This window comes from Monodelphis domestica, chromosome 7 (genome assembly GCF_027887165.1).
Source record: "Monodelphis domestica isolate mMonDom1 chromosome 7, mMonDom1.pri, whole genome shotgun sequence".
NCBI lineage: Eukaryota > Metazoa > Chordata > Mammalia > Didelphimorphia > Didelphidae > Monodelphis > Monodelphis domestica.
Window position 1 is genome coordinate 13,013,708 of NC_077233.1, and position 27,260 is coordinate 13,040,967.

At 55.2% G+C, this 27,260-nt stretch overlaps 1 protein-coding gene and 1 long non-coding RNA gene across 4 annotated transcripts in view; one reads left to right on the plus strand and one right to left on the minus strand.

The window, feature by feature from the left end:
• Positions 1 to 1,836: 1,836 nt before the first annotated feature.
• The window catches only part of TTC21A (tetratricopeptide repeat domain 21A), a 42,629-nt gene continuing 17,205 nt past the window's right edge, over positions 1,837 to 27,260 (minus strand). For all 3 annotated transcript variants that reach the window (XM_056804217.1, XM_056804218.1, XM_056804219.1), the window contains 21 exons: positions 24,928 to 25,120; positions 23,986 to 24,083; positions 23,504 to 23,704; positions 22,763 to 22,892; positions 20,733 to 20,890; positions 19,511 to 19,726; positions 17,144 to 17,382; positions 15,526 to 15,598; positions 15,291 to 15,401; positions 14,847 to 14,985; positions 14,640 to 14,743; positions 14,200 to 14,388; positions 10,707 to 10,817; positions 9,663 to 9,744; positions 6,520 to 6,670; positions 5,273 to 5,434; positions 4,986 to 5,181; positions 4,514 to 4,738; positions 4,021 to 4,141; positions 3,693 to 3,760; positions 1,837 to 3,601 (listed from right to left, as the gene is read on the minus strand). In XM_056804217.1, coding sequence (XP_056660195.1) covers positions 3,524 to 3,601; positions 3,693 to 3,760; positions 4,021 to 4,141; positions 4,514 to 4,738; positions 4,986 to 5,181; positions 5,273 to 5,434; positions 6,520 to 6,670; positions 9,663 to 9,744; positions 10,707 to 10,817; positions 14,200 to 14,388; positions 14,640 to 14,743; positions 14,847 to 14,985; positions 15,291 to 15,401; positions 15,526 to 15,598; positions 17,144 to 17,382; positions 19,511 to 19,726; positions 20,733 to 20,890; positions 22,763 to 22,892; positions 23,504 to 23,704; positions 23,986 to 24,083; positions 24,928 to 25,120 — 3,045 coding nt within the window. In that variant the 3' untranslated portion in view covers positions 1,837 to 3,523. The remainder of the gene's footprint in view (positions 3,602 to 3,692; positions 3,761 to 4,020; positions 4,142 to 4,513; positions 4,739 to 4,985; positions 5,182 to 5,272; positions 5,435 to 6,519; positions 6,671 to 9,662; positions 9,745 to 10,706; positions 10,818 to 14,199; positions 14,389 to 14,639; positions 14,744 to 14,846; positions 14,986 to 15,290; positions 15,402 to 15,525; positions 15,599 to 17,143; positions 17,383 to 19,510; positions 19,727 to 20,732; positions 20,891 to 22,762; positions 22,893 to 23,503; positions 23,705 to 23,985; positions 24,084 to 24,927; positions 25,121 to 27,260) is intronic.
• On the plus strand, positions 17,269 to 18,644 carry LOC130455386 (uncharacterized). Its single transcript, XR_008913314.1, has 2 exons — positions 17,269 to 17,407; positions 17,721 to 18,644. It is a non-coding gene; the product is annotated as an uncharacterized LOC130455386 (long non-coding RNA).

The window sequence follows — 27,260 nt, forward strand, 5'->3', positions numbered from 1 at the left end:
GCTCTCGATGTTCTCTCTTCCTTATCTTGAAGATCTTTGGGTCTCCCAAAGAAGCCGCACTCACCAAGGCATTGATCTCTGTAGGCAGCAGCCACCCGGAGCTCACTGCGGAATGTCTCTTCACCAGTTGGTTCTTGTTTGGCCCCCTCATCCCCAGCCTGCATACTCCCCCAGTTCATATGTGTACCCAGTTCATATCCTGACGCCATGATGGAGTTTCAGACAAGAGGGCCCTTGGGACTCTGAGAGGCAGAGGCTAGAAGGGTTGGTCTGCCCCACCTGGGGGGAAGGCTGGCCATCCTGAGAGCAAAATGGGCCTCTACAGAAGGAAGCTTGGAGAGCCAAAGGATCTACATAAACCCAAGGGATTATTACCGATGGTTAACATGGCAGCAGTCAAGGAACTCCAGGAAAAAACACCACTGGGAAGAGTTCGGAAGTCAGGCTTTTAGTCATAAGGCAACCCTCAGGAGTGTGTGCTGAAGGACAGCCTTGGGAAGCACAATGACCCAGTGGTTTTTTTCTTGGGAAGGTTGTTCTTCCTGGGCAGGTGCTAGGGGGCAACTCAGCCTGGCCAAGGACTAGGCAGCCAGCAGCCAGGACCTGCAGTGTGGATTAAGGCTGGAAAGCTCTGGGGTAGTTTCACAGGGTCCTGGATCTGAGGCAGGGAGAGACTTCAGTGGCCTCATTTTACAGAGGAATCCCAGGGAAGGGGTCCAAGTCAAGCAGGTAGAAAGTGCCAGCAGCAGGGCCAGAACCAGAGTCCTCGGAATCCAGAGCTGGACTCCTTTAGAATAATTAAATTCCACTCGGGGTCACTGAATGTCCAACCTAGAAGGGATCTTTGAGCCCATCTATTTTCTACTGTGGGGAGAAGGAAACAGGCTCAGAGAGGTCAGGGAAGGAGGAGCAGAGCCGCAAATAGCACCTGGCTTTCCTGGCTCCCCCACCAATGATCTCCCATGAAGTCTCCCTTTAAAATGCTCTAAAAGATGGTTCCTCTATGCCCAAAGGGCGCTAAGACTGTCTGCCCTTTGATCCAGCCATAGCACTGCTGGGTTTGTACCCTAAAGAGATAATAAGGAAAAAGACTTGTACAAGAACATTCATAGCTGTGCTCTTTGTGGTGGCCAAAAATTGGAAAACGAGGGGATGCCCATCAATTGGGGAATGACTGAACAAATTGTGATATGTTAGTGATGGAATACTATTGTGCTCAAAGGAATGATGAACTGGAGGGATTCCATGTGAACTGGAAAGACCTCCAGGAAGTGATGCAGAGCGAGAGGAGCAGAACCAGGAAAACATTGTACACAGAGACTGATACACTGTGGTACAATCGAAGGTGATGGACTTCTCCACTAGTGGCAGTGCAATGACCCTGAACAACTTGGAGGGATCTATGAGAAAAACCACTCTCCACATTCAGAGGAAAAACACTGAAGAAAAATAAGTGCTTGATACATGGGTCGAGGGGACAGGGTTGGGGATGTAGACTCTGAATGAACATCCTAGTGCAAACACCAACACGGAAATAGGTTCTGATCAAGGACACAAGTAATACCCAATGAAATTGTGCGGCAGCTGCGGAAAGGGTGGGTGGAGGGGAGGGAGGGAAATAATGCGATTATTGTAACCAAGGAATAATGTTCTAAATTGACTAAATAAACTTATTCAAATGGAAAAAAAAATAAAAGATGGTTCTTGATCATGAGGGGCTCCCGTAAAGTCCAGACACCTCCAGTCATGACCACATGACATCCTCATCACATCAGCAAGCGGGTTCTCAATGTGACTCCACACCAAGATCCTCCTACAATAAACACTCATTACACATCGGAGTCACAAATATTTTATTTCTCTACTTAAGACTTCAGAAGGAATTCAGAAGTAAACGGTTTAATGGTCCAGCTTTCTGTCTGACCCGATTCCCTGACTGTGCCAAGATTCCAGATCTAGTAAGTGGCAGAACAAGGACTGAACTCTGGAGCCCCGACTGCCAGTCGAAGGCCCCTCCACTAGCCTCACACAAGCTTTCTTAGTGGTACATCCTATTAAATGCACACTGCACCCATTGGCCAGGGAAGGGGCCCCAGGAGAAGAGCAGCACATAAAGCACGACTCCTGGGGCCTTTTCCCTGTGACCGACCAACAGGCACCAAGCTCATTCTGAGGGCCATTATCTGGTTATATTTATATGTATTCATAAATTATACATACATATATTATATATATTTAAATTCATGGCAGCATCAGAATGTCCAAAGGACTTCAGGACATGGCGGTGAAGGTTTGGAGAACCTGAGTCTCTTGAGGCTGATCCTTTCATTTCTCTCCCCAATCCCAGCCCCCCCAATGTTCAGGAATAGAACAGAAAGAGCCCCAAAGGTCAAGCTCTGCCCCCCATCTCCCAAGCCCAGCTCCCCTCCAGCTCCCTGGGCCACAGCCCAACAGGCTTTCCCTCTACAAAGATCCAACACTCCCCCTCTGCTCCTACAAAGCTCCAGTGATGGGAAGGGGAGCCCCTTTCTGCTTCTGGGCGCTCTCCTGCCATCCTGTCCATACTTTGCTCCTACATACCAGAATGCTCAGAAGTCACCGTCCTTCTCAATAGCCCCCCAAACCCATGTTTCTCCACCCACCTCACTGCTCCAGGCCTAAAACCCTCATCCCTCCACGGATCCTCAGTTCTTTTATCATGCTTGTGGAGTGGATTCGAGCTGAATTATGATGAACCCCCCCTGGGTAGCCGACCAGAATCCTTTCCTCCCAGGACAGTGCTAGGATGAGTATGTGGGAGGGCCAAGGCTTGAGAAAGAAGCTCGGGAGCCCAGGGCCCTTTCCACTACGTCTGTTCCAGACTAGCCTGGGACTTCGGCAGAGGCCCCGGGGCTCCAGTTTGCTCCTGTCCTCCTGGAGAGGCCTCCAGAGTGTGCCCAATCAGTCTCTCCCCCTTTTAACATTTATAACCTTGTCACCACATTACGGATTAAATACCTTTGGGGGGGGGATGACAAGAAATTTTGAATTTGAGAATTTTAGATCCTGCGGGGACCTTAGGAGGTTATCAAGTCTAATCTCACCCCCCGATTTTTTTTTACAGATGAGTAAACTGAGACCCATAGAGAGAAGGGACCTAAAACTCCAGGTCACACAGCTAGGTTGGCCGACCCTTAATCCTGTGATCTCCAAAAAGTCCTAAAGCCCCTCGTGACCAATTCTCTGACCCGTTAGAAAACACACCCGTTTTTTGCTATAAAAAAACCAGCAAAACCAACAACCGAGCACAGAATATGGAATGAGAAAGATCATGTCGTCTTCGAAATTTAAACTCCGAGTGGTCCAGGTGCCTGTCAGAGCAGCCTGGAGGGGAGGAAGGACCTGTCTCTCTCCTGCCACCAAGGGCTCTGGACACCCTGGCTCCCACCTTGGTCTCGCTGGGCCCGTCCAGAAGGGATAGTCCGAGTGTTCCATTCCGATGCTCCCGACTGGTACCCAGCTCCCGCTCCCGCTCCGGCTCCGGCTAGGGCCGCAGGGACCCCTGGGCCTTTTCCAGAATGTCTTCTCTGATCTTGGGGTAGTTGGGGTGCTCCTTCAGGACCTGGGGACCAAGAGAGAGGGAGCAGCCGTCAGGGGGGGCTTAGCGCTGGGCCAAAGGCAGCCACTGGCCTCGGGTCAAACATGGAGCTTACACTGTGGCAGACTTCAATGGCTTCCACGAATCTTTTATCTTTCAGGTAGTTGAAGGCAAGTTTGAATCCTGGAGAAGAAAATGCAAGAGCTTGCGGAGCTGTCGGCAGTGGCCTGCCCTCCCCTTCCCCCAAGCTTCCAGGGCTCCTGGAGCGGGGGTGAAGGGGCAGAGTGAGGAAGGGAGGGTGCCCGGCCCCGTCGTTGGATGGGAGGCAAAGGCGGCTGCTGCTTATTCTTCTCGGGGTATCCTCAGAATAAAGGGGGGCAGGCCCGAGGGGGGCTGGCACCTCCGGGCCCAGGAAAGGGTGGGACGGTGAAGCGGGAGCTCACCGATGGAAGGGTTGGCCCGGTTGCTGTACTTCCAGGCGAGTTCATAGTTGCTCGCTGCATCCTTGTAGGACTGCTCCTTCTCCATGATGAGGCCCATGTACTCGTAGGCTTTACAACACGACTGCAAGAACAGGGCCGCTCTAGTGAGCCTGAGGCCTGGGGGGTCTGTGGGAGCCCGTCTGGGACTCGAGCCCCGGCCCCTAGCGGGGTGCTGGGAGGCTCCGGTGGTCCTTGTTCTGGCACCAACCAGCCGAGGGCGGGCCGTGGGCCGATCCCGCCTTCTCTGGGGTTCCCGTCGGTCGAGGGCAGCCGCCAGGGACGCCTCCCGTGGGGTGGTTCTGGGTCCTGCCCTTGGGCCCCCGCCCCACTGTGAAATCAAAGCAGGCAGCGTGTGCTAGCGAGGGGACCCCGGCCAGGCCCCGAGCCCTCCGTGCTCTGCCTGCCTTGGGAGAGGGGATCACAGGCCAGAGGGAGGTCCGGCCGCCCGGCCTACCTTGTTGTACTGGACACAGCGGCGAAGGAGCTCAGAGGCGATGTCAAATTTGCCGCTCTGGCAGTAAATGTCGGCCAGGAGTATCCAGCTCTTCTCCAGGTCCTCGGCATCGGCCAGGGCCCAGGGAGCCTTGGCCAGCCTCTTGAGTTGAGTTCGGGCCTTGGGGACCTGTTTCAGGATCATGTAGGCCTGGGCCATTGCCAGGAGGGCGGAGACGCTTTCTTTCTGGGAAAAAAATGGCCGCGGCCTCAGCTCCAAGGACGAGGCCTCTCGTTGTGCCAGTGAGGGAGGGCAAACCCTCCCTGTGCCAGCTGGAGGGCCAGCTCTGATCTCTGGGCGTCGGGGCAGGGGAACGAAGGCAGAGGAGGGCAGGCCTGGCCCACTCCCGTCTGGGGTCTCTGCGGTGGCCGAGTGGCCTCAGGCGCTCTTCCGTGGGGACCAGGCCTTGGAGCCAGCCAGGTCTAGCACTTACTTCTATCTGGGCGATCTCGATGAAGGCCCCAAGGGCCGTCTCCACGTTGGACTTCTCCTTGGTGGCCAGCAGGCAGTAGCTCTGCAGCATCTTCAGCTGCTCCTGCCCCTCCTTGTTGTGGGGGTAGAACTCCCGCAGGAGCTTCTCGGCCGTGCGCACCCCGTGCTGCTCCGACTCCTTCTTCTCTGTGGAACTGCTGATGGGAGGGAAGGCGGGAGGCCCACACTTACGGGGCCCGGAGCTGCCGAGAGGGCGGCTGCCCCGGCCCGCCCGGCCCGGCCCGGTACCTGTTCTCCACCGTGAGCGTCTCCAGGGCTTCTCCCCCCATGATCTCGTTGTCTGGGTTGAGGCAGATCTGCACCATGTTGTAGGTGGCGCTCTGGCCCCAGTCGCTGTCTTTGCGGGCCTTGTTGAGGTACTTCAGGGCCTCGTTGGGTTGTCCAACGTGCCTGGGGGCAGGAGGCAGAAGGGCAGGGGCGGCCACCCTTCAGGCCCCCCCCCCCCCCCCCGGCTTCCCAGAACACCAGCCCACACGGCCCAAGCAGTGACGCCCCGCACGCTACGGCCATTGTGAGTTTCTCCAGATTGCTCTGTTGGGCGAGCCCTGCCCTGGACAAACGCCTGCCCCTTAGACGCGGCTTGTCTCCACCCTAGGCTGCCCGTTCCAGCCTCAGTTTCCCCATCTGAACACCTGGGCTCTGATCCCACGTCAGGCACATCCTGGCTGAGTGTGTGCCAGTCTGCCCTGGGGAAGGGGGCTTCCTCATCTGGGAGTTCCTGCTTTTGATCAAACCGCTGGCCGTCCTCACCCCCGTCCCTGCTGAGGTAACGACCTCACGTGGCTGTCCCGAGGAAGTGCTTTTAAGGAGTTTGGGGCCTTGGTAAACCCTTACCTTCCATCCTAGTCAACACTGTGGGTTCCAAGGCAGAGGAGTGGGGAAGGCTGGGTAATGGGGGTTAAGTGGGCTCGGGCTAGATTTGAAGCCAGGACCTTCCGTCTCTAGGCCTGGCTCCCAACCCCGGAGCCACCCAGCTCCCCCACTTGGGAATTTTTGCATCTCTTGGGCCCAGCTCAGTTCCTCCTCAGAGGCCGGGCACGACCACGAAGAGGAAAACAATGCAGGGCCAGGTGTCTGGCCAGCCTAAGCAAGGTATAAAGCAGTGAGCAGGGGACCCTGGGCCCAGGAGGTCTCTGAAGACAAGCGAGCAAGGGAAGAACAGTGAGAAGAGATGCCCAGACAGCAGAGAGGAGGAGGGCCTGGGCTGAAAGCCATCAGGGGATCGCCCCCTTCGGGGCTGGAGGACATGCCACACAGGGCCCGAGGGTCATCCCCACTCGGCTCCCGAGCTTCCCCCAGAGGCCCAGCGTCAGCCTCGAGCAAGCAGGTGCAGTCCTTGGTTTTGTCCAAGAAAAGGGGCCCACTATGAGGCTGGCTAGTGGGGGGACTGCAGCTGGCCAGCAAGAGAGGACGAAGGCTGCCTGAGAGATGTGCCCCCACCCAGGCCAGAGCAGAGACCAGAGAGGACAACTCACCAACAATAAATGCCTTTGCAATAGTTAAAGCCTGGTTCCAGGGGTATGCGGCTGGACACCTTCTTGGACAGTTCAAAGAAGGCTGGGGCATCTTCAAGCTTCCCACTCCGTCTTAGCAGGTCAATTAGTTTGTTCAAAACTGCAAAATTGTCTTAAACAAGAAAAAGAAAAGGGCAGAGCCCCCTGGCCTCGGGGCCCCGGACATATTGTCCCAGATCTTGGAGGCCCCAGGGAAGGGGAAAGCTCACTAGGGGCAAACCTTCGGGGCTCCCCGATGAGGGCAACATGAACTGGGCCTGCAAAGATGCCAGCTGGTGGGATAAGAACTCTCTGTCTGACAAAAAGGGCTGGGAAAACTGGAGAGGGTATGGCAGAAACAAGGTACACACCAGAATGTCACACCCACCACCAAGAGAAGGTCAGAACGGGGATACGATTTAGGCAGAAAGGGTAAAACCATATAGGTAAATCGGAAACATACAATAGTTTCCCTGGCAGATCTACGGAGAACCAAACGAGAGACAGAGACCTTAGGTAAAGTCAATCATTTTGACTCTATTAAGTTGAAAAGTTTTTGTACAAACAAAACCAATGTAACCAAGATTAGAAGGGAAGCAACAAAAGGGGAAAAATATTTGTGCCAAATTTCTCTGATTAAGGTCTCATTTCTCAAATTTATAGAGAAGTCAAACTTAGAAGAATAGAAGTCATTCTCCAATTGACAACAATTGGTGTTTGGATGAAAAAAGGAAAGCTATTAATAATCAGATGAAAAAATGTTTTAAATCACTATTGGAGAAATGCACATGAAAACAACTCTGAGGAACCACCTCCCACTCATCAGATTGGCCAATGTGACAGTAAGATAAATGTTGGAAGGGATATGATAAAACTGGGACACTAATGCATTGTTGGTGGAGTTATAAACTGATTCAATGACTCTGGAGGTCAATTTAGAACTATGCCTCAAAGGGCTACAAAACAGTGCATATCCTTGGATCCAATATTACCACTACCCAGGGCTGTATCCCAAAGAGAATTAAAAAAAAAAAAAAAAGGCTAAGGGAGGACCTACTTGAACAAAAATACTTATGGCGGCTCTTTCTGTGGTGGCAAAGAATTGGAAAGGGAGGGGATGCCTCTCAGTTGGGGAATGGCTGAACAAATTATGGTATATGTTGGTGATGGAATGCTGTTGTGCTATAAGAAATGATCCACAAGAGAATTTCACAAAAAGCTGGAAAGATCTGCATGAACTGATGCAGAGGGAAATAGGTAGAACCAGGAGAACATTGTGCACAGGAACAGCAATATTGTGGGATGATCCAGTCGTGACAGACTTAGCTGCTCTCAGCAATTCAATGATCCAGGACAAATCTGAAGGACTTTTGACAGAGAAAGAGCTGTTGGAGTCAGATGCCAATCAGTGCAGACTACTTTTCATTTTAGTTTATTTTTTCCCCCAGCTCACTTATTTTGGGGGTTGGTTTTATGACTATTCTCTTACAACAATGACCAGTATGGAAGTATGTTTTGCATGATTATATATATATCAAATTGCTTATTGTCTCTGAGAGGGGGGAGGGAAGGAAGAGAGGAAGACAATTTGGATCTTATAATTTAAGAAAATGTATGCAGAAAATTGTTATTACATGTAATTGGGAAGACAAAATATCTTTAAAAGAAAAAAGAGAATTGGGTCTAGAGTACGAAGCCCCAGGTTCAAATTCTGACTCTTTACTACCTAGGAAGGTCAACTACTCTGTGAACTTTCCCTTATCTGTAAAATGAAGGGGGCACCAGCCCTAAAGACCCACTCTGGCTCTGCATCTTGGATCCTGGGACCTGTCTCCCTGCAAGCCCCAGGAAGCTGTACCAAATGACCCTGGAATCTCAGTGGATTAAAGCAAGAGCAGAAAGGACAGCTGCCCCTGGCCCAATAGACAAAGTCCTGCTTTGCATTATAAATCATATTACAAACTTGACTTTCTTTGGGGCTGGAAGTTGAAGACCAGGGCCTTACTGGTCCCAGCCTACACAGGCCGACTTTGGGACTTACAGGACGCCCTGCATCACTGCAGAATGCCAGCCTTGGTTTTTAAGGATGCATGGGGGGTAGGAAAAGCAGGACCAGAGGACCCTTATTTGAGGAGACTCGATGGTGCCGGCATTGCAGATCCTGCTCCCCATGACTCCTTGGGGGAGAGCGATAGCCAGTACTGCCCTGGGGAGGGGCTAAGGTCTCAGGAAGTAAAATAAGGCCTTTGAGGGAAGCAGGGGGCGCCAGGCCACAGTTTAATTCTCTCAAGTGACAGATGTATCTCTGAGGGACACCCGGTACCAACCCACCATGCAGTCTCGCCACAATCTGAGGTGAAGCGAATCGCCACAACGGAGCCTCCAAGATTCCCCAAGGCTCAGGATCAAGCCCTGGACTCTGAGGAGCTCCAGTCCTGTCCCCCATCACCAACTGCCTGACAGCCTTCTCCCCCCAGATGTCTGGGAGGTATCGGACACAGAGCGTATCTAAAACCAGGATCACTACAACTTCCCCCACCCCCAGAAAGCCCTTATTCGTCCCCCGAATTCCAGGGAAACAGGGAGGATGGGAGAAGGTGGGGGCTGGGGAGAGTCAAACTTTGGATGTGGTGAATGTGCGGTGTTGACGGCCATTGGGGGCATCGCCTCTTGGAGAGTTCGGAAGAGAGACTGAGGAGGGACCTCTGGCTTTGGCAGTCAGAGGCAGAGAAGCGATACAACTATGAGCTAAAAAGCAAATGAGATCTCCTCAGAGTCATGGCCCTGGGGCAGGAAAAGCTTTTTCATGGGGGCCACCGAGGCACAAGGAAGTTAGAGGCCTTCCTGAAGGGCCCTTGTCAGAGGCTGCCCACAATCAGGGCCTCCCCTGGTCCAAGTCCAGCATCCTTTCCAATACACTGAGCTGCTTCTCTGTGGCCAAAAGGAAGGGGAGGGCAGAGGCTAAACCCTGGGGCACATTCGTGCTTCAGCAGCAGGGACTTCCTAGAAGACTTTCAGGGACTTTCTTAGGCAGGCAGAGAAGGAATTCTGATCCCTATTTTAAATAAATGGAAACCGAGACTCGGAGGTTCGGCGAGTGTCCTGGACCAGATGGAAGCTGTTACCTGGGGCCTTTTCAAGAACTTGACGGTACAGACTGATAGCCGATTCATATTTCTGTTTTCTAAACATCAGGTCTGCCATCATCTACGAGAGAATGGATGTGCCTTGTAGCTCTCATTTCAATGGCATCGAAGGCCAAGAACACGGCTGGAGGCCCACAGGCTGCACTGGACAGAGGCCTGGGAGAAGCTCTCTGGGTGGATGGGGTTCCCAGCCCTCTGCCTCTGTCCCTCTCAGCAGCTTCCCTACGGCCAGTGCTGGGACTCTCCCCGGGACCTCCAATGGAGGCCTACCAGGGTCTTCTTTTCTATCACTGGTCCTCCCTGGGAGCTGGGGAGACAGTGGAGTCCGAGAGCAGCTAGAGCCGAGCTCTCTCCACCTTCCCCAGGACAATGCAGAGTATGGCAGGCAGTTCCCAACGATGCCAGGCTCTTTGCCTCCTTCCTTCTCCCTCTGCCCCCTCAGGGAGGCCAGGCAGGGGCGGGGACGAGGACTAGGGGCAAGACTCACAGCAGTTAGACATTCTGAAGCCGGTCTGATGGTGAAGGGAGAGGCAGGGGAAGCCTGGCTGGGCGGTTAACTCCTCCAGAGGCTCATTAGCCTGCCCCTCCTGCCTGAGGGCAGTGGAAAGGTGGGGGGCTTGCTCAAAGAATGCCCCTCTGGCTCTCCGAGCTATGGCTTCTCACCTCAGTCCTCCCGGGCAAGGATTAGTCCCCTTCTCTTGCCCGTGGTGCCCGGGGCTGGGCACAGCTCCCTTCTGCACTGCCGCCGCTCTCAGGAGCGCATGGCTACAGAGACACTTGGCCTCCTTGGGGGTGCCCATTTGTGGCGTGGAAAAAGCAAAGGGACCCACAGCGTGTCCATGGGGACTGCTGCCTGAACTTACTGGTGGTCTGAGAGGCTTGCTTCCCCCTGGGATAGTGCTCTTGAGAAACACGGAAAAAGGAAAGTGAGGCACATTCTGAATTCAGTGTGGTGCCAGGGGAGGGGCTGCCTGCTGTGGAGAGAAGCCAGACGCCTCTGGCGGCCCGAGAGGGGAACCTTACCACGGAGGCCGTCTCGTGGCTCTGGTCACTCTGCAGGAGAACGGCACAGTGATGCTCGCAGGCATCCAGGTCCCCTTGGATCAGGTAGAGCTGGGCCAGCTCCAGCGTTACCTGGGGAGACAAGGGCGCCGCAGCTCAAGGCCCAGGCCCAGTTTGTGGGAAGTTCTCATCATCTGCCCCTCGGCATGGGGGGCACGCGGAGCTTCCGGGGTCTTGGTCTCCATCACGGCTGGATCCTTCCATTTCCAAAGCGACGACCTTAAGATCTGTTAGATGGCTGACGAGGTGTGGGCCACACCAGCCCCTCGAGCCTCCCTTTGCCCCTCTGAGATGGGGATAAGAATATTTATCCTTTTATCAGGTTGTTGTGATAGAAAGTGGGGGACGGGGGCAGCTCAGTGGCTCCCTGGATAGAGAGCCAGGCCTCAGACAGGCGGTGCTGGGTTCACTGCCTAGCCACGAGACCCTGGGCAAGTCACGTAACCCCCATTGCCTAGCCCTTGCTACTCTTCTGTCTCAGAACCAACACCGTATTGATTCAAAGATGGAAGGGAAGGATTTAAAAACACAGCAAGGGCCATATGGATCCTCCCTCTGTATACCAACCCCCTGGTTCCCTGGAGGGGCTAAGCAGCTACCCAGACGGCTGTCTAAGAACTGGTGTCTCTGCTCCCTCTTTTAAAGGCCATTTCCAGGAACGTGGCTCATGTGTATACAGACAGGGCTCAACCAGTCATCCTGAAGAGGCCCAGGCAGAGTCTCACTGGTGGTATCAGTGGGGATGAACTCTCCAGGCTACCTGTCAATAAGCACTTATGATGCACCTAGTGTGTGCCAGGCCCTGGGGATACAAACGAGCCAGTCTCTGTCCTTGAGGGGCTTCTATTCCAGGGGGGAGACAGCAAAGACCCAGAGAGAGGGGAGCGGGGAAAGGCTTCCTCCTTGAACCCTGTTCAAGCCAGTGGAAGCTCCCTCGGGTCCAGGCCTTCTGCCTTCTCTTCTGGTCCGTATGGAGGCCGGCCCCAAGTTCCCTGGGGCGCAGCCCTCAGGCAGGAGGGGCAGGCTAATGAGCCTCTGGAGGAGTTAAACGCCCAGCCAAGCTTCCCCTGCCTCTCCCTTCACCATCAGACCGGCATCAGAATGTCTAACTGCTGTGAGTCTTGCCCCTAGTCCTCTTCCCCGCCCCTGCCTGGCCTCCCTGAGGGGGCAGAGGGAGAAGGAAGGAGGCAAAGAGCCTGGCATCGTTGGGAACTGCCTGCCATACTCTCTGCACTACCCAGATGTCTTGTGGGGGCCAAGGAAAGTCTTTCCTTGGCCCCCACAAGACATCTGGGTAGTGCTTTCAGTATAAAGGGCACCCCACAAGCTCTCCTTTGGGCTTCCCAGCACGTGGGAGCTCATTCCATCCAGCACCTCTGCCTGGTTCAGGAGAACATTTCATGGCCCATGGCCCTGCCCAGGCTCCTCAGATACCAGGTCGTGTTTGGGTTTCAGGGTCAGCTGCTCATCACCGCCCATTTCTAAGCCCACAGGAACAAACACTGGACCTGGGAGCAGGGCTGTGAAAATGGGAGACACCCCCCAGGGCCAGGGGCCGACACGGAGGTGGACTTTGTGCCAGAGGCCAAAGGCTGGGCTGCTCCTGGCAGTTTTAGGAAAACATTCCAAGGCTGCCAGCTCTCTTCACATACAACTGTTTATTGCCCTCACCCAGACGGGCCCTGTGCTCCCATGCACTTATCCTGGAACTCACAGGCACCTCTGGGCTCCTTTGAACTCAAGTCTTGCCTCACCCTCTGCCGGCTGGACAAGACTGCAGTGATACCCCAAAGCCTTCCAGAATCAACTTATTCAAATAGGCTTCATCTTCCCCCTCAAACAGGTCTCTCCTCCGGATTTCTGTGGAGGGCCCCACCACCCTTGCCATCCCCAAGCTCCACCTACTCTCTCTCTCTCTCTCTCTCTCTCTCTCTCTCTCTCTCTCTCTCTCTCTCTCTCTCTCTCTCTCTCTCTCTCGGCCATGTTCCTCTGAGGCCTCCTGGACTCTTCCCTTTTCCCCATCCCCTCAGGCATCGAATCTTGCCTAGTCTCTGGCCCTTCTCTTCCCCATGGAATGCCCCAGCTTGGGCCCCCATTGCCTCTCACTCACATTCCTCACTCACATTGCTCTCAGGTTCTTCCTTCTCTGGTCCAGCCTCCATACAGCAGCCAAATTAAACTTCCTAAGGGCCAGGTCTACTGAAAATCCATAGCTCCCTAGTGCCTCTAGGACAAAAGCAAACTCCTCAGCCTGCTGTTTTTAAAGTCCTCTACAGTCCAGCTCCCATGGGCCTTTCCATCCTGACTTCACTTGGAATCTTCTGTCTGTGTTTTTGGGCGGGTGGTTCCTTCAATGTCCCCCCCCCCCATATCTACAATGCCTTTTCCACATCACCTTCAAGGCTCCATCCTACAGTAGGTCTTTTCTGGCCTCACCACTTGTGAATGCTCTTCCCCTCTAAAGATTGCCTTCTGTTTACTTGGGCATGTGAATTCCTTAGACCCTGTACCCATCCCCCCCAGGGGCCTCCCCACTCCAGAGCACAGGGTTCTTGAGGCTGGAATTGTTTGGGTTTTGCCTTTGTTCTCCAGTGCTTGGCACATTGTCTGATAAATGATTGTGGAATTGAATCCATTTGGCTCTTTAAAACCAGTCATTGAAAAAATAAAATAAATCAGTCCTTCAGGTCTGTCAATAAGCACTTATGTGCTTCTCTATGTGCCAGGCACTGGGGAGCCAGAGAAAGGTGAAAACAAGGTCCCTATCCCCTGAGCTGGAGGCACGGATCTACCTTCCTCCCCAGGAATCCCATCAATGGCAAAGCTCATCATCCCACAAGCTCCATCCTTGGGACTCATCTCACTGGCACCCTCCTCTGCCCCCTGCCTGGAGGGCAGGGCCACCCCCTGCAAACCTCCATTTAAGGAGCAGGCCTGGGCCAGCCATCTCTCCCCTGTCCCACCCAGCCTAGGAGTTCTTGGTACTCCACCATGTTGGGGACCTCCTCACTCTCCTCTTTTTCAGTCCCCTGTTGGGTGCTGTGTTCCCCCATGGGAATGGAAGCTTCCGGAAGGCAGGGACTCTTCTTTTTTGTATTTGTATCCCCTCAGCAGCTGACACATAGTAGGTGCTTAATAAATTTGGCCTGACATTCTCGGGGCAGACAGCAGGTGCCGCTGAGATCCCTCCATAAGAGCAGACCAAAGAGCCACTGGAGGAGTCTGGGAAAAGCTCCCATTGGCTTGCTCAGTCCTCTTTGGAGGGCATTTCCTCACACAAGACAGAGCATGGTGGAAAAGAAAAGCGTGATAAGTGCTCCATTTCTGTTCAGGGCCCTTTTGGAAGGACTCCGGGGAACAAAGGAGGAAGGGCTGGAGGAGGAGGCAGAGCCCACGGGAACCCCGAGTCCCATCCATTCCCCCTCCCGGCTGCTCTCCCTCGCTTGGTCCTTACTTTGTTGTCTATGGGGGAGTAGGTTAGGGCGTCCTTATAGGCCTTGACAGCCTTGTTGTAGTCCTTGTCGGAGAGGTGCTGCTCCCCAAACTGGGCGCAGATGGAGGAGGCCAGCTGCTTCTGGGAAGGAAGGATCTCGGGCTGCTCCAAGGGGACCCGCTTCAGGATTCTCGCCTGGATGTCCAAGGCCTGCAGGGAGGATGGGGGCGTGCTGCAGATGGGTCCGTGCCCTCACGGCCCCAGGCACTGCCGAAGGTTCCCGTCCGAGGCAGGATTCTGGGACCCCGGACTGACTCCATCACAGAAGACACGGGCCAACAGAGCCGGACAGGAATCTCCGCCCCCGGCCCAGTCCTTACCCTTCCGCTTGGGGACCCCTGGGCGCCAGCGGTCCAGCGCCCCGCCCACCCTAAAGAGCTTCCCGTCCACACCTGCGCTACCTTGTTCAAAGTCTCCATCACCTCCTCCTTTTTGTGGTTCTTATACACTTTGGCAAGCAAAAGGAGGCACTTGACGTCGTTCATCATGGAGGGGATGTCATTCACTGGAAAACAGAGGAGCCGGTCAGGAGTCCCGGCGCCAGGGGAGCCCGCGGAGAGCCCGCCCCCTGCGCATGCGCACAAGCTGCCCCGGGAGCCCGCGCGCACCGAAGTCGTGGTCCAGCGCCTGCTTCAACACTTTCTCGGCCTTGTTGAATTTCTTGAGCTTCAGGAGCAGCTCCGCCAGGTCGCAGCACAGGAAGTCCTGGCCGCTGATCTTCTGGGCAGCTTCGTAATAATTGATGGCCTTAATGAGGGAAAGACACGGGTTCAGCGGGGCGCGGGCATCGGGCAAGCCCGTTCAGGAGAGGAGCGGCCGGGCTGGGCAGGCCCTGCCTTCTGTGAGAGCCTCGGCGTGGGGCCCCTCTCCGGGCCGCCTAGGATCGCCACCCCGGTGCCCAGGGCCGTGCCTGGCTGGGGCTGGGACCCGACGGGAGCCTCACCCCTACTCTTTCCCCTGGGCCGGGGAACCCGCCGACCCGGGTGGAGGAGGAGGGGCTGGCCGCGCATCGGGCGCTCTGGCGGAGGGATCCCTGCGCCCCGGCCGCTGACCTTGTTATACTGGTGAGTTTTCACGTAGGCTTGCCCAATCCTGCTGACCAGGGAGGCGTCGTGAGGATTCTTCCGGTAAGCCTCGTCATATACCTCCAGAGCCTTCTCGGGCTGGCAAGCGAGGGTGCAAAGAAAGGTAGGTTCGGTCCCGCCCTCCCACCCGCTACGCAGGAGGGGGGGACGGGGGGACGGGGGATGGCAGGGGGGGACGGCGAGGGGGCGGGGGAAGCCTCACCTCCTGAATGTTCATGAAGGCGTCGCCCAGCAGGAGGCTGGTGTGGGGCCCTGGCAAGTGTTCACAGAGTTCTCTGCAAAAGAAAGGGAAGGACCTGATTGGAATTCCTTATTTCTCTGGGGCTTTTCCAGCAGCTAGACGCCCCCCACCACCACCAGTGCCTCCTCCAGCCCCCCCTCTGGCTGCCTTATTTCTCAGACGCGGGAGCTGAGGGCCAGAGCAGCTCTACAGGGAGGGAGCTCCCCAGTCCACGTGGGGTGGCCCAGGGGAGAATCCTTCCCATTTGACAGATGAGGACACTGAAGCCCTGAGAAATCGCAGTTTGGCCTGGTTTGGACTTCCCCCCGGAAGCTGGAGTGGGAGGGATTCTGAGGGTTTAATTGCAGCCCTGCATCCTTCCTGCCTAGGGGCAGCTGGTGCTGAGGGTCTTCCCTAGATCACAGTCATCATCCTCTGGTTTTCCAGCCCACAGCGCCCACCACAGTTGGGAAGGCGAGGTGAGCCCCTTCCTCTAGCTCTGGGCCCCCATCTCCCAGCTTTTCACCCTTCACACTTCCATTGATCAGCAGGTTCCCCCTAATCCCAAGCCTGAGAATGCCCAGGCAGGAGTCCCGAGGGAAGTCCTCCGTGTCTTGGGCCTCAGTGGATTCTTAACGGAGCATCCCTGGTGCTTAGCCTGGCGCCTGACAAGTCTTCATTCATTCATTCATTGGGCTCCTTTGGTGTCCTTCCATTAAAAAAGCCCCGAGACACGGAGGACACGAGGCATACTGGGGAGAGGTCAGGAGTCACAGGAGCTCGTCTCCCCGTCTGGGATGGAGCACCGATTGGGGGGAGGGGAGTCTAAACTGGGGGTGTGGACAGGGGTCTGGGTAGGCTTGGAAACAGCTCCTCTGAGAAGAGAGTGGAGGATGGGGAAGCCTTGAGGCATCTTCCTGGCCATCCTTTGACTCTGTTCTCACCATATCCTGGAAATAGCAGAATTTCAGCCACTGGCCAGTAGGAGGAATGGGAAGAACGTCCTGTGGCAGGATAGAAATGGGCGGAAGTGGATATGGTCGAGAAGGGGCTGGGCTTCCGTCCTAGGGACCCATGCTCTTTTTCTTGTTTTTAAACCCTCACCCTCCGCCTTACAATCAGACTGTGTATTGGTTCCAAGGCAGAAGAGTGGTCAGGTCTAGGCAATGGGGGTGAAGGGACTTGCCCAGGGTCACCCAGCTGGGAAGTGTCTGAGGCCAGATTGGAACCCAGGACCTCCTGTTTCTGGGCCTTGCTCATCCACTGAGCTACCCAGGTGTGCTAAAGGACCCATTTTCAGGAAGGTCAGGGGAGGGAAGGGCAGCCTCAGGGGAGTTTCTGACTTCTAGGAGGATGTGGCCTGGGAGGCCTGGAGAATTTGCAGTGGACGGATTGGGCAGGAAGCCACACCAGGCTGTGCTGTTTAGTGGCTGGATACACTGCCCTAGCAAGCCTGAGTGATGGCTGGGGCCAGAGACCCTGGCCCAGGCTCTGGAGCCTCACCGTCGCTCTGGCAGCCCACTTCCCTCGGGGCAGGGGGATGCTGCGCCCCAGCCCCTGGAGCCCTGGGGGGGGGGGGGGGCGGGTCTGCCCACATTACCGGTAGCAGCCAATGTAGAGCCGGATGTCCTTGCGCGTGTGAAGGTAAATGTGCGCCATCTTCTCTTTGGCCTCCGTGTAGTAGGGCTGCTTGGGCGTGATGTTCCGCAGCATCCCCAGGGCCATCTCCACGTTGCCCTTGCTCAGGGCCAGGTCCACGTTGGCGATGGTGATGCGGATCTCCTCAGGGGTGCCGCTGAACTCATTAATGGCGTCCTGCATGATCTTGGTGGCTTCGTGCTGAAATAGCGAACACGACCCCGGAGTAAGTAGGAATGACGGGAAAACGGATTGGCCAAGCGTGGGCGTGAGAGACCAGCCTGCCTTAACAGGGAAGATGAGCCCAAGCAACAGTGACTAGGCTTGGGGCTGGGACTTGAACCCAGGCCTTCCGCCATGAGGGGCTCCTCCCCATCCTGGGCCCGGAGGCACGTGGAGTGTCTCTGGACCCCCGAGCTTGTGTCCCAGAGCTGCCAAGCAATTCAGTCTGGGTTATACATATAATATCATGCAAAACATTTGCATTTTGTTCATTTTTGTAAGTGAATAATCTTATAAAATCCACCCAACATGCCCAGATAAGCACGGAACAAATCGTCTGCTTCCATCGGCATGCTGACTCCCACAGTTCTTCCTGGGGTGGAGAGCATTCCTGGTTAAACGGCGCCCAGGACTGTCCTGGATCACTGGATTGCTCTTAGGAGCAAGGCCTGTCGCCACTGGCCCATCCCACAATATTGCCGTTACTGTGTACCATGTTCTCCTGGCTCTGCCCATTTCACCGCATCAGCTCTCGGAGGTCTTCCCGACTCTTCCTGACATGATCCTGTTCATCACTTTTTGCAGCATGACAGTATTCCATCACCACCCTCATGTGCCACAGTTTGTCCAGCCATTCCCCAATTGATGGACGGACATACCTTCATCTTCCAATTTTTGCCACCAAAGTGCATCTAGGCACATTTTTTAAAATTATCTCTTCAGGGTACAAACCCAGTAGTGGTATGGCTGGACCAAAGGGCTGGCAGGCATTTAAAGCCCTTTGGGCAGAATTCCAAACTGCCCTCTAGAATGGTTGGATCAGTTCACAATTCCACCAGCAGTGTATTAATGTCACAATTTTGCTGTCCCCCCACCCCAATTTATCATTTTCTTTAATGTCATATTGGCCAATCTGAGAGGTGTGGGGTGACTCCTCAGAATTGTTTTAATTTGCATTTCTCTAATCAGGAGAGATTTAGAACATTTTTTCACATGATTATTGAGAGCTTTGATTTCTTCATCTGAAAATTGCTTATTCCTATCTTTTGACCATTTGTCAATTGGGGAATGACTTTGTTTCTTATAAATTTGACTTAGTTCTTTGAGAAATGATGCCTTTGTCAGAGAAATTTGTTATAAAAAATTTCCCCCAGTTCGTTGCTTCCCTTCTTATCTTGGTTACATTGGTTTTGTTTGTACAAAATCTTTTTAATTTAATATAATTAAAATTATTCATTTTACATCTTGTAATGTTTTCTATCTCCTGTTTGGTCATAAATTCTTCCCTTTTCCATTGCTCTGACTGGTAAACTACATTCCCCTAATTGATTTATAATATCACTCTGTTTAGATCAAATACCTATTTTGACTGTATGTTGGTGTAGGGTGTGAGATGTGGATCTAAACCAAATTTTCCACATACTGTTTGCCAATTTTCCAAGCAGTTTTTGTCAGATAGTGAATTCTTATCCTAAAAGCTGGGCTCTTTGGGTTTATTGAACACTAGATTGCTACAGCCATTTACCCCGAGTCTGTTCCATTCATCCACCCTTCTATCTCTTAGCCAGTACCAGATTTGTTTTGATGATCACTGCTGAATAGTACAGTTTCAGACCTGGCAATGCTAGGCCTCCCTCCCTCCTTCACATTTGTGTTCATTAGCTCCCTTGATATTCTTGATCTTTTGTTCTTCCAGATGAATTTGTTTTTCTAGTTCTGTAAAATAGTTTTCTGGTAGTTTGTTCATTATAGCACTGAATAGGTAAATGAGTTTAGGTAGGATTGTCATTTTTATTCTAGACCACCCAGGAGCAATTAATGTTTAGATCTAACTTTATTTGGGTGAAAAGTGCTTTGTAATTGCTCTTTTGTATTGTCTAGAACGCTTTTATGGAGTTTATAACTCTTGCCCAGCAGCAATTTTTGATGAATCAATTAAAGTCCTGTCTAGAGTAATTTAGAACGTGAGCACTCTCTTCCTCCCCGCTCTCTGGGATTCCCTCCAGCCCCAGCTGCTCCTGTTGTCACAGCCTTCCTGCCCTTCCTGGCCCCTGCACTCTCATGGCTTTGCCCACTTAGATCCAGAAGAAGGCCCTGTGCCTCTTACCAGCTCTCCATTTAGCCGCAGGGCATCGGCGAGTTCTAGCAAGATGGACACGCGCTCGCTGGGCCGGATGCAGGAGCTGCGAGTTTTCTTGTTCTCCCCCTTCTTCATGGTAGGAAGCTTCATGATCATTTTGAGGGTCTTGATGGCCTCCGGGTAGTCTCCTGACTTGTTCAGGGCCCGTGCTTTGATGAAGTGGTACAGCGGGTGGTCTCGAACCTAGGAAGGAACAGAGGCCTGGGTGAGCCCAGACAAGCCGCATCATGGATGCCAGGGGCTGCGAGGGTCCGTCCCGGCTTTGGTGGAGGCAGAGCTGGAAACTGGGGGCAGTGAGGCACTGGGGACCCAGGATGAGCACACCGAGACTCCCCGGGAGGCAGTGGGGCAGCGAGGCCGACAATCAGTAAATCTTACACTGCTGAATGGATCTTTGATGTCCTCGGATCCAGCTTCCCACTTTCTAGCCCTGTCTGGAATTTCCTTCTAGAAGGGTTCTTAATTGGGGCTGGCTGGGGGGATGGGAGGAATTGGCCTTGAACTTAAAGAAGAATTGATACCCATCTTTCTTTTTTAAGCCCTTACTTTTGGTCTTGGTACCAGTTCTAAGAAAGACGAGCACCAAGGGCTATGCAGTGGGGTTGGCGACTTGCCCAGGATTGCCCAACTAGGAAGTGTTCTGAGCCAGATTTGAACCCAGGTCCTCTTGTCTCCAAGCCTGGCTGTCTATCCACCGTGCCACCTAGCTGCCCCAATAACTGTATTTCAATATAATTGCCTTCCTTGGTAATCCTGTGTATTTTATTTTATGTATTTAGACACGATTCTGAGAAGCGGAGCATAGGCTGCCCCAGACAGACTGCCCAGGGGGCTCAGGACACCAAAAAGGTCCTTAAAGCCCCCTTGATAGAGCCCCCCCCCCCGGGCTCTGCTTGGCAGGAGAGGTCACCTGGCTGAGGACCCGGCTCCAGCTGCCTCGGGACCCTAAAGGTGACGAGGAGGGGGGAGCACAGGGCAGCCCCCAGAGGCTTAGCTCAGGGATCTGGAGACCCTCAGCCAGCCGAGACCATGGGGAGGAGGAGGATGCAGAGACTCTCAGGGGTGCCCAGGAGGATTGAACGTGGATGCTTCAGCAGCTCCTCGGGCGTAGAGCAGTTCACAGAGGGCGCACCCCTTGCTTTCTCGGCCTGGCTTCTTGCCGGGCCCCCAGCCTCGGGCGCCCACGCACCTGGAAGTTGTGGCTGACTCCCAGCTCTAAGGAGTGGGAGCACATCGTGAAGTTTCCCTGAGATAGGTAGATCTGGGCCATCAGGAGGTGAACGTCGGCAGAGGTCGGGTCAAGCTCCAGGCAGCGCTGCAAGGTACTCTGGGCATTCTCTAGTTCTCCTAGGGAAGAGAAGTGCCAAGGCTCTGGTGTCAAAAGCAGAAAATGTCGGGAATTATCAAAACTCGCTGGTTCTGAAAGGAAGACCAGTGGAACTGGACAGAACCATAACAAACAGTAATAAAAGTTTATAGAAAAGGCAGCTGGGTAGCTCAGCGGATTGAAAGCCAGGCCTAGAGATGGGAGGTCCTGGGTTCCAATCTGACCTCAGGTGCTTCCTTGCCCTGTGACCCTGGGCAAGTCCCTTAACTCCCATGACCTAACCGTCACTGCTCTTTTGCCTTGGAATTGATACTAGTATTGATTTTAAGACAGAAGGTAAGAGTTTTGTTGATTTTTTAAAAAAACCCTCACTTTCCATCTTAAAATCAATATTGCGTATTGGTTCCAAGGCAGAAGAGCAAGAAGGGTTGGCAATCTGCAGTCAGATTTGAACTGAAGAGCTCCCTTCTCCAGGCCTGGCTCTCAATCCACTGAGCCAACTGGCCATACCCAGGAGGTAAGGGTTTTTAAAAAAAGGCTGTAGTCACCTTGCATTTGAAAAAAAATATAGATCTAAGTTTTGGGATAAGAACTCGCTATTTGGTAAAAATTGCTGGGACGATTGGAAACTAGTTTGGCAGAAACTAGGTACAGACCAGTATCTTACACCATTCACTAAGCTCAACATGGATCCATGATCGAGACTAAAGAGAGATATTGTAACAAACCAAAAGAACAAGGAACATATTTGCGACCAGATTTAGAGAGAGGTGAGAGCACTCTCGAGTGTAAAATGGGCAATTCTGAGCGCGTTCCATTGAAAAGCTTTTGTACAAATCAAAAGAACATCGGGAAAAGCCCCTTTGAAGCCAGCCTCTAACAGACTAAGAAGATAAGAGCTCCGCCCCACTGCTCCCAAGGCAGGAACAGGCGGCCTTTGGATGAAGAAATCAAGGCCGTCTGCGGGCCAGTGAAGAAATGCTCCAAATCACCCGATTCGGGAGAGGCAAAGCCAGCAGACCTTGTCCCCGGGATGTCCTTGTGAGTCTCCAACTCAGCCTCTCCTCCTCCAACCCTCCTTTCTCTGAGGCCGGCCCGCTTTGTGGCTGAGTCCTCGGCCCTCCTCCATCCTGGGAGCCCCGTGGAGACAGCTGCCGGGCCCTGGGGCCTCAGCCTCTGCACTCTACTTCGCCCCTCACATCACCACCACCCTGTTTGGGCCCTCGGCACTTCTTGCCTAGACTGTTGTAGACGCCTTTTTTTTTTTCAAACCTTCCCTTCCAGCTTAGAATCAATCCTATGTATTGGTTCCATGACAGAAGAGCGGGAAGGGCTCAGCAATGGAGGTGAAGTGGCTTGCCCAGGGTCACACACTGGGAAGTGTCTAGGGCCAGATTGGAACCCAGGACCTCCCATCTCTAGGCCTGGCTCTCTATCTCCTGAGCCACCTTAGCTGACCCCACAATCGCCTCTTAATTGGCCTCTCTGCCCGCTGATTCTCCTCTAATGTCTGAAGGTGGGGATCTGACTGTGTCACTTCTCTGCTCAAAAACCTTCCATGGCTCCCTTGTACCTCTAGGATAAAGCGCAGATTCCTTAGGAGGCCCCAGAAGGCCCCTGGAGCTCTGGGCCCTGCTTTTGCAGTTTTCCCAAGAATGAGGGAATAAACTCGCTTTACCATCCTGGGTTGGAAGGAAGGGAGGAGCCCGGAGGGGGCACTGCTGTGAGACTTGGGCTTCCTGGCAGCATCGGCAGCCCGTCTGTGAGAGGTTCTACTACGCAGCGGGCTGTGCCGGGCTCCGCACACAGCCTGCAGCGACGCAGAATTAGGAGGCCGTGGAGGGAAGACAGGCGGCCCCCGGGAGTTGTGGGCTGCAGGGGGCTCCGCTCACCTGACAGGTACTTCACCTGGGCCATGAGGAAAAGCGGGTCGATGAGCGCGGGCGCCACCTTGACCACGGGGTTCAGGATCACGGCGGCTTGTTTGAGGAGGGGAGAGATGATCTGGCCCGGGGATCGAGGCTGGGAAGGAAATGGGGCCCGGCGGTCAGCCTCCACGGCAGGAGGCACGCCTTCTCCCGGCTCTTCTGGGAGAAGCTGCCCGCCGGGAGGGGCCGCCACGGAGGGCCAGTGTGGTCCGGGGGGCCTTGGCAGCCCGTGGGAAGGGACGCTGGCGGGAAGGCCGCCATTTTCTTTCTGTTTTAGCCTTCACTTCCCGTCTTGGAATCAACACCGTGTCCTGGCTCCAAGGCAGAGGAGAGGTGGTTAGGGCGGTTAAGGGACTCGCCCAGGGTCACCTAGCTGGGAAGCGAGGGAGGTCACAGTGGACCCCAGGCCTTCCCATCTCTAGGCCAGACTCTCCCTCCCCCAAGCCCCCAGCGGCCCCTTCCTTTTTTCCGAGGAACAAGAAGTCCGCAGACTGCCCAGCCTTAAATCCATAGGCTAAGACCAGGAACTGCAGGGTTTGGGCCATTCCCTGAGGTGCCGGGGAGCCCTGCTCCAGCCTCCCCGTAGAGGCCAGCTCAGGGATGACCGCCTGGCCACGGGCTGTGACTGGGGCCCCAGCCCCTCCCCTTTGAGCCCCCCAGGAGCCGGACGGACAGAGGCCTCGGGGGCGTGGAGGCTCTGCCCACCTGCTTGGGGCAGAAGAACAGGTACTCTTTCACGATGTTCACCAGGAAGATGGGGTTGAGTTTCTCGAAGTACTCGATGCTCAGAGGGAGGCCCTGCATGCTGGAGAAGTGCAGCTCGGCGGCCTCCTTGAGGAGGGCCGTGGCCACCTGCTCGCTTTTGTGCTTCTTGGAGGCCAGAAGGGCTTGGAGGAACGTCAGGACCTGCCGAGAGGAGGAGGAAGCTCTGGGCCCCAGACACTCGCTGCCCGCCTCTTCCCAGGCTTCCCACGCCAAGAGGACTGGGCCGGACGGGCCCTCAAGGTCCAGTGTGGCTGCCCAAGGACCCTCCCAACACCATCCAACCTTCCCAGGAAGGCCTCCAGGCCTGGCACTTGGGGATTTAAATTTGGGGTTGGAGAGGAGGAGGGAGGGAGGGAAGGAAAAGAAGGGGAGAAACCAGGGAACTCATCCCCAAAGAAAGGCTCTTTCGCAGGACGTCTCACCTCAGACTTCCCCAGGGACTGCTGAACTTCCTTTAGGAATTCCAGTTGTTGTTCCGCCTCCTCCAGGTTGCCCTCCAGAATTTGGCACCAAATAATGCCTGCAGTTCAAGGACACAAGGGTGACCGCCTGGCTGTTACTTAACTGAGCAGGCTGACTGCAGGCCCCTGAGCACAAGCAGATGCCATCTTTCCTGAATTCCCCCGGGGCCTTGTTTTTGTCAAGTCCATTGAACATGTAAAGGGGGGAAACTTAGCCGGGGCCCCTGGGAGACCCAGTGGATGGAGAGCCACACCTAGAGATGAGTCCTGCCTTAAAATTTGGCCTCAGATACTCCCTAGCTGGGTGACCCTGGACAATTAATTAGCCCGCCCTTACTGCTCTTCTGCCTCAGATTCTGAGCACTCAGCCCTGATTCTGAGATGGAAGGGAAGGAAGGATTATTTTTTTAAACCCTCACCTTCCGTCTTGGAGTCAATACTGTCAAGGCAGAAGAGTGGTCAGGGCTAGGCAGTGGGGTCAAGTGACTTGCCAGGGTCACCCAGCTGGGAAGTGTCTGAGGCCAGATTTGAACTCAGGACCTCCCGTCTCTAGGCCTGGCTCTCCATCCACTGAGCCACCCAGCGGCCCCCGAAGGATTTTTTTAAAAGAAGGAAAAGCAACAAGAACTTCTAGAAGGCAAGTGGGAAGTCGGGGTGGCCCCCTTGCGCCTGCATGTGGCGGGAGAGCCTGCGGGGCTGTCCTTCCGGGACAGACACGCCTGGCTTCTCTTGCCTTTTTTTTAATCATTGGGGCATTTCAGGTCGTACAAAAACCAGGAAGGTCGCGAGATCCGCTCGCGGCGCCGGGCTTGTCCTTCCTCGAAGTGCTAGTTCTAGCCTTGGAAATCGCCTCGAGGGCCTTGAGCCCGGGTGGTGGGGAGGCAGCCCCGGCCTGGGACGGACCTGTGAGGGCCGCGATGCTGCTCTCGTCCAGCTTCATGGCCTCCGTGTACCACATGGAGGCCTCCTTCACGCGCTCCTGGAGGATGAGCTGGTAGCCCAGCTCGTTGGCAAACTGGGCGTCCGAAGGCGCCAGCATGAAGGAGCGCTCGATGAAGCTGTAGATCTGCTGCAGGATCATCTGGTGCTTCCCGCACTGCAAGCAAACAGCCATGGCGAGGCCTTAGCGAGTCCCCCGGGGGGGCTTCTTGGCACCTGGGAAAGGGCCCCCCCAGCAGACGGCCAGCCAGCCTCTACCCGAAGGTGCGTTTGTCTTCAGCCCTCCCGTCTGCCTTAGAATCCCTACGTGCATCGCCTCCGAGGCAGTGGGGGGGGGCGCTTTGCTCAGGGTCACCCCGCTACAACAGGTCTGAGGCCAGACGTGAACCGAGGCCCTCCAGGCCTGGCTCTGCACCCCCAGAGCCCCCCCCCCACCCCGCTGCCCCCTGAAGGTTCCCCAAAGGGCTGCTTCTGCTTGTAGAGAGCTCCCGCCTTTAGACGCTTTTCCTGTGGCCCAGGATCTGCCCTGGGCTCACCAAGCTGCCCCCTCTGCCCGCCCCAGGCTCCTCCAGGCCAAACTTGCCCAGTACCCCCCCCCCCCAGGGCATGGAGCCTGGCCTTTAGCCATCCCGGCTGCCCCCTTCAGTGCGAGCTTAGCCCTCCGGAGAGCTCAGACCAGCGCAGGAGAGCGCCGAGCTGGCTCCGCAGTCCCAGATGCCTGGCAGCACGGGCACACGCTCCCGCTCTTGCTCCTACGGAGGCCCTCCTTGGCTTGGAGGCCCCTTCTGGGGCGGCTGGCGAGGAGCTGGTCGGCCGGAATCCCGGAGCGGCCCGGCCCCAGGAAGGCCTAGTACGGGCTCGCCTCCGAGCGCTGGACGGTGGGGAGAGGGGGAGCAGCGCTGCTGGGCCCATTGGGTTTCTCCTCTTCCAAGGTGAGTGATCGGCCCATTTGCTGTCCCGAGCCTGGCCATAGGCTGGCTGTGTGCATCGCGGCGGTCAGGCAGAGATTCAGGCTCCAACAGGGGCTGTGCACAGCATGATGGAAAGTGGGGAGCAGGAGGGAGTCCCTGGGCCGAGGCCTCCCACCGCCCAAGGTCCCTTGTGTCCGAGGGGCCATCCGTTAGCTTTACGGAGGCAGCCTGGCCTCGTGGATGGAGCCCAGAGCTTGGCGTCAGGAAGGCCAGTTTGAGGCTGCCTCTCCTCCTTTCTAGCTGTCATTTCACCTCCGTTTGCCTCAGTTTCCTCATCTGTCAAATAGGGAAAATAATAGCATCTCCCTCCTAGGGTGGTTGTCCTCCAGGATAAAGTGCTTTATGAACCCTCAAGTCCTTTAGAAATGTGAATCTCCGGCCAGTCACTCAACCTCATTTAGGTGCTGTGTGCCAGGCGCTGGGGGCTATTATGATTACTGACCAGTTGAGGCCAAGGGCCTGGCCGCCGCCTCACAGATTGGGCCATCAGGACCACAACAACGTCATAGTAACACTAGGCCCACCTCCTCCCCCTCCCCTGACCCTGGGGCTCTGCCTGCCTCCATTCAGCCACTAGAGCCGCCTTCCTCAGGCTCCCCAGGGCCTCCAGGAGCAAGTACAAAATGCTCAGCTTGGCATTCAAAGCCTGTCATGACCGGCGGCCTCCTGCCTTTCTGGCCTTCTTCCATGTCCCTTCACTTTTCCATCTGGTGATGCAGCTGACGCCCGGCTTCCTGTAAGCCCAGCTCAAAGGGCACCTCCTGCAGGAAGCCTTCCTCGCTTCTGGCTTGTGGGCCCCGCCCGGAGCTTGCTTGGAGGGTGTCTGGCCGGAGGTCAGGCGCTGCCTTTTGCCTCTCCCGTCTCCAGCGTGTAGCCTGTGTGTGGCACTACATACATGCTCGTGGCCTGCTTACACTTACAGAACGCTGCAGGGTTGGCAAGGTGCTCAGTCCTGTGGGTGTGAGCTGAGGCTGCACAGGCTCCTTAGCGGGGCCCCAGGGCCCTCCCGACGCCCTGACCCCACAGTGAGGGGAGGAGACGTCCCCAAGGCCCACGGACATCCTCTCGCGCTCCGGGCTCGAGGCCAAGACCTCAGGCTCCGAGTTCAGCGCCTGTCTAAGGCCTGTTCCTGTTCTTATGGCTCGGTTCCCTGTCTTCCATGCTCTAGTGCACAGCTTTCCTTCATCCCTTCATTTCTGACGTGCCTGGGGGAGGGGGCCGAGCACTTGACTCAGGGATCTCGGCTCCGCTCCTTCCTGCCTGTGGGAGGTTGGGGAAGTCACGGACTCTCCTCCGCACACTGAAGAGATTGGGCCGGCCCAGGTG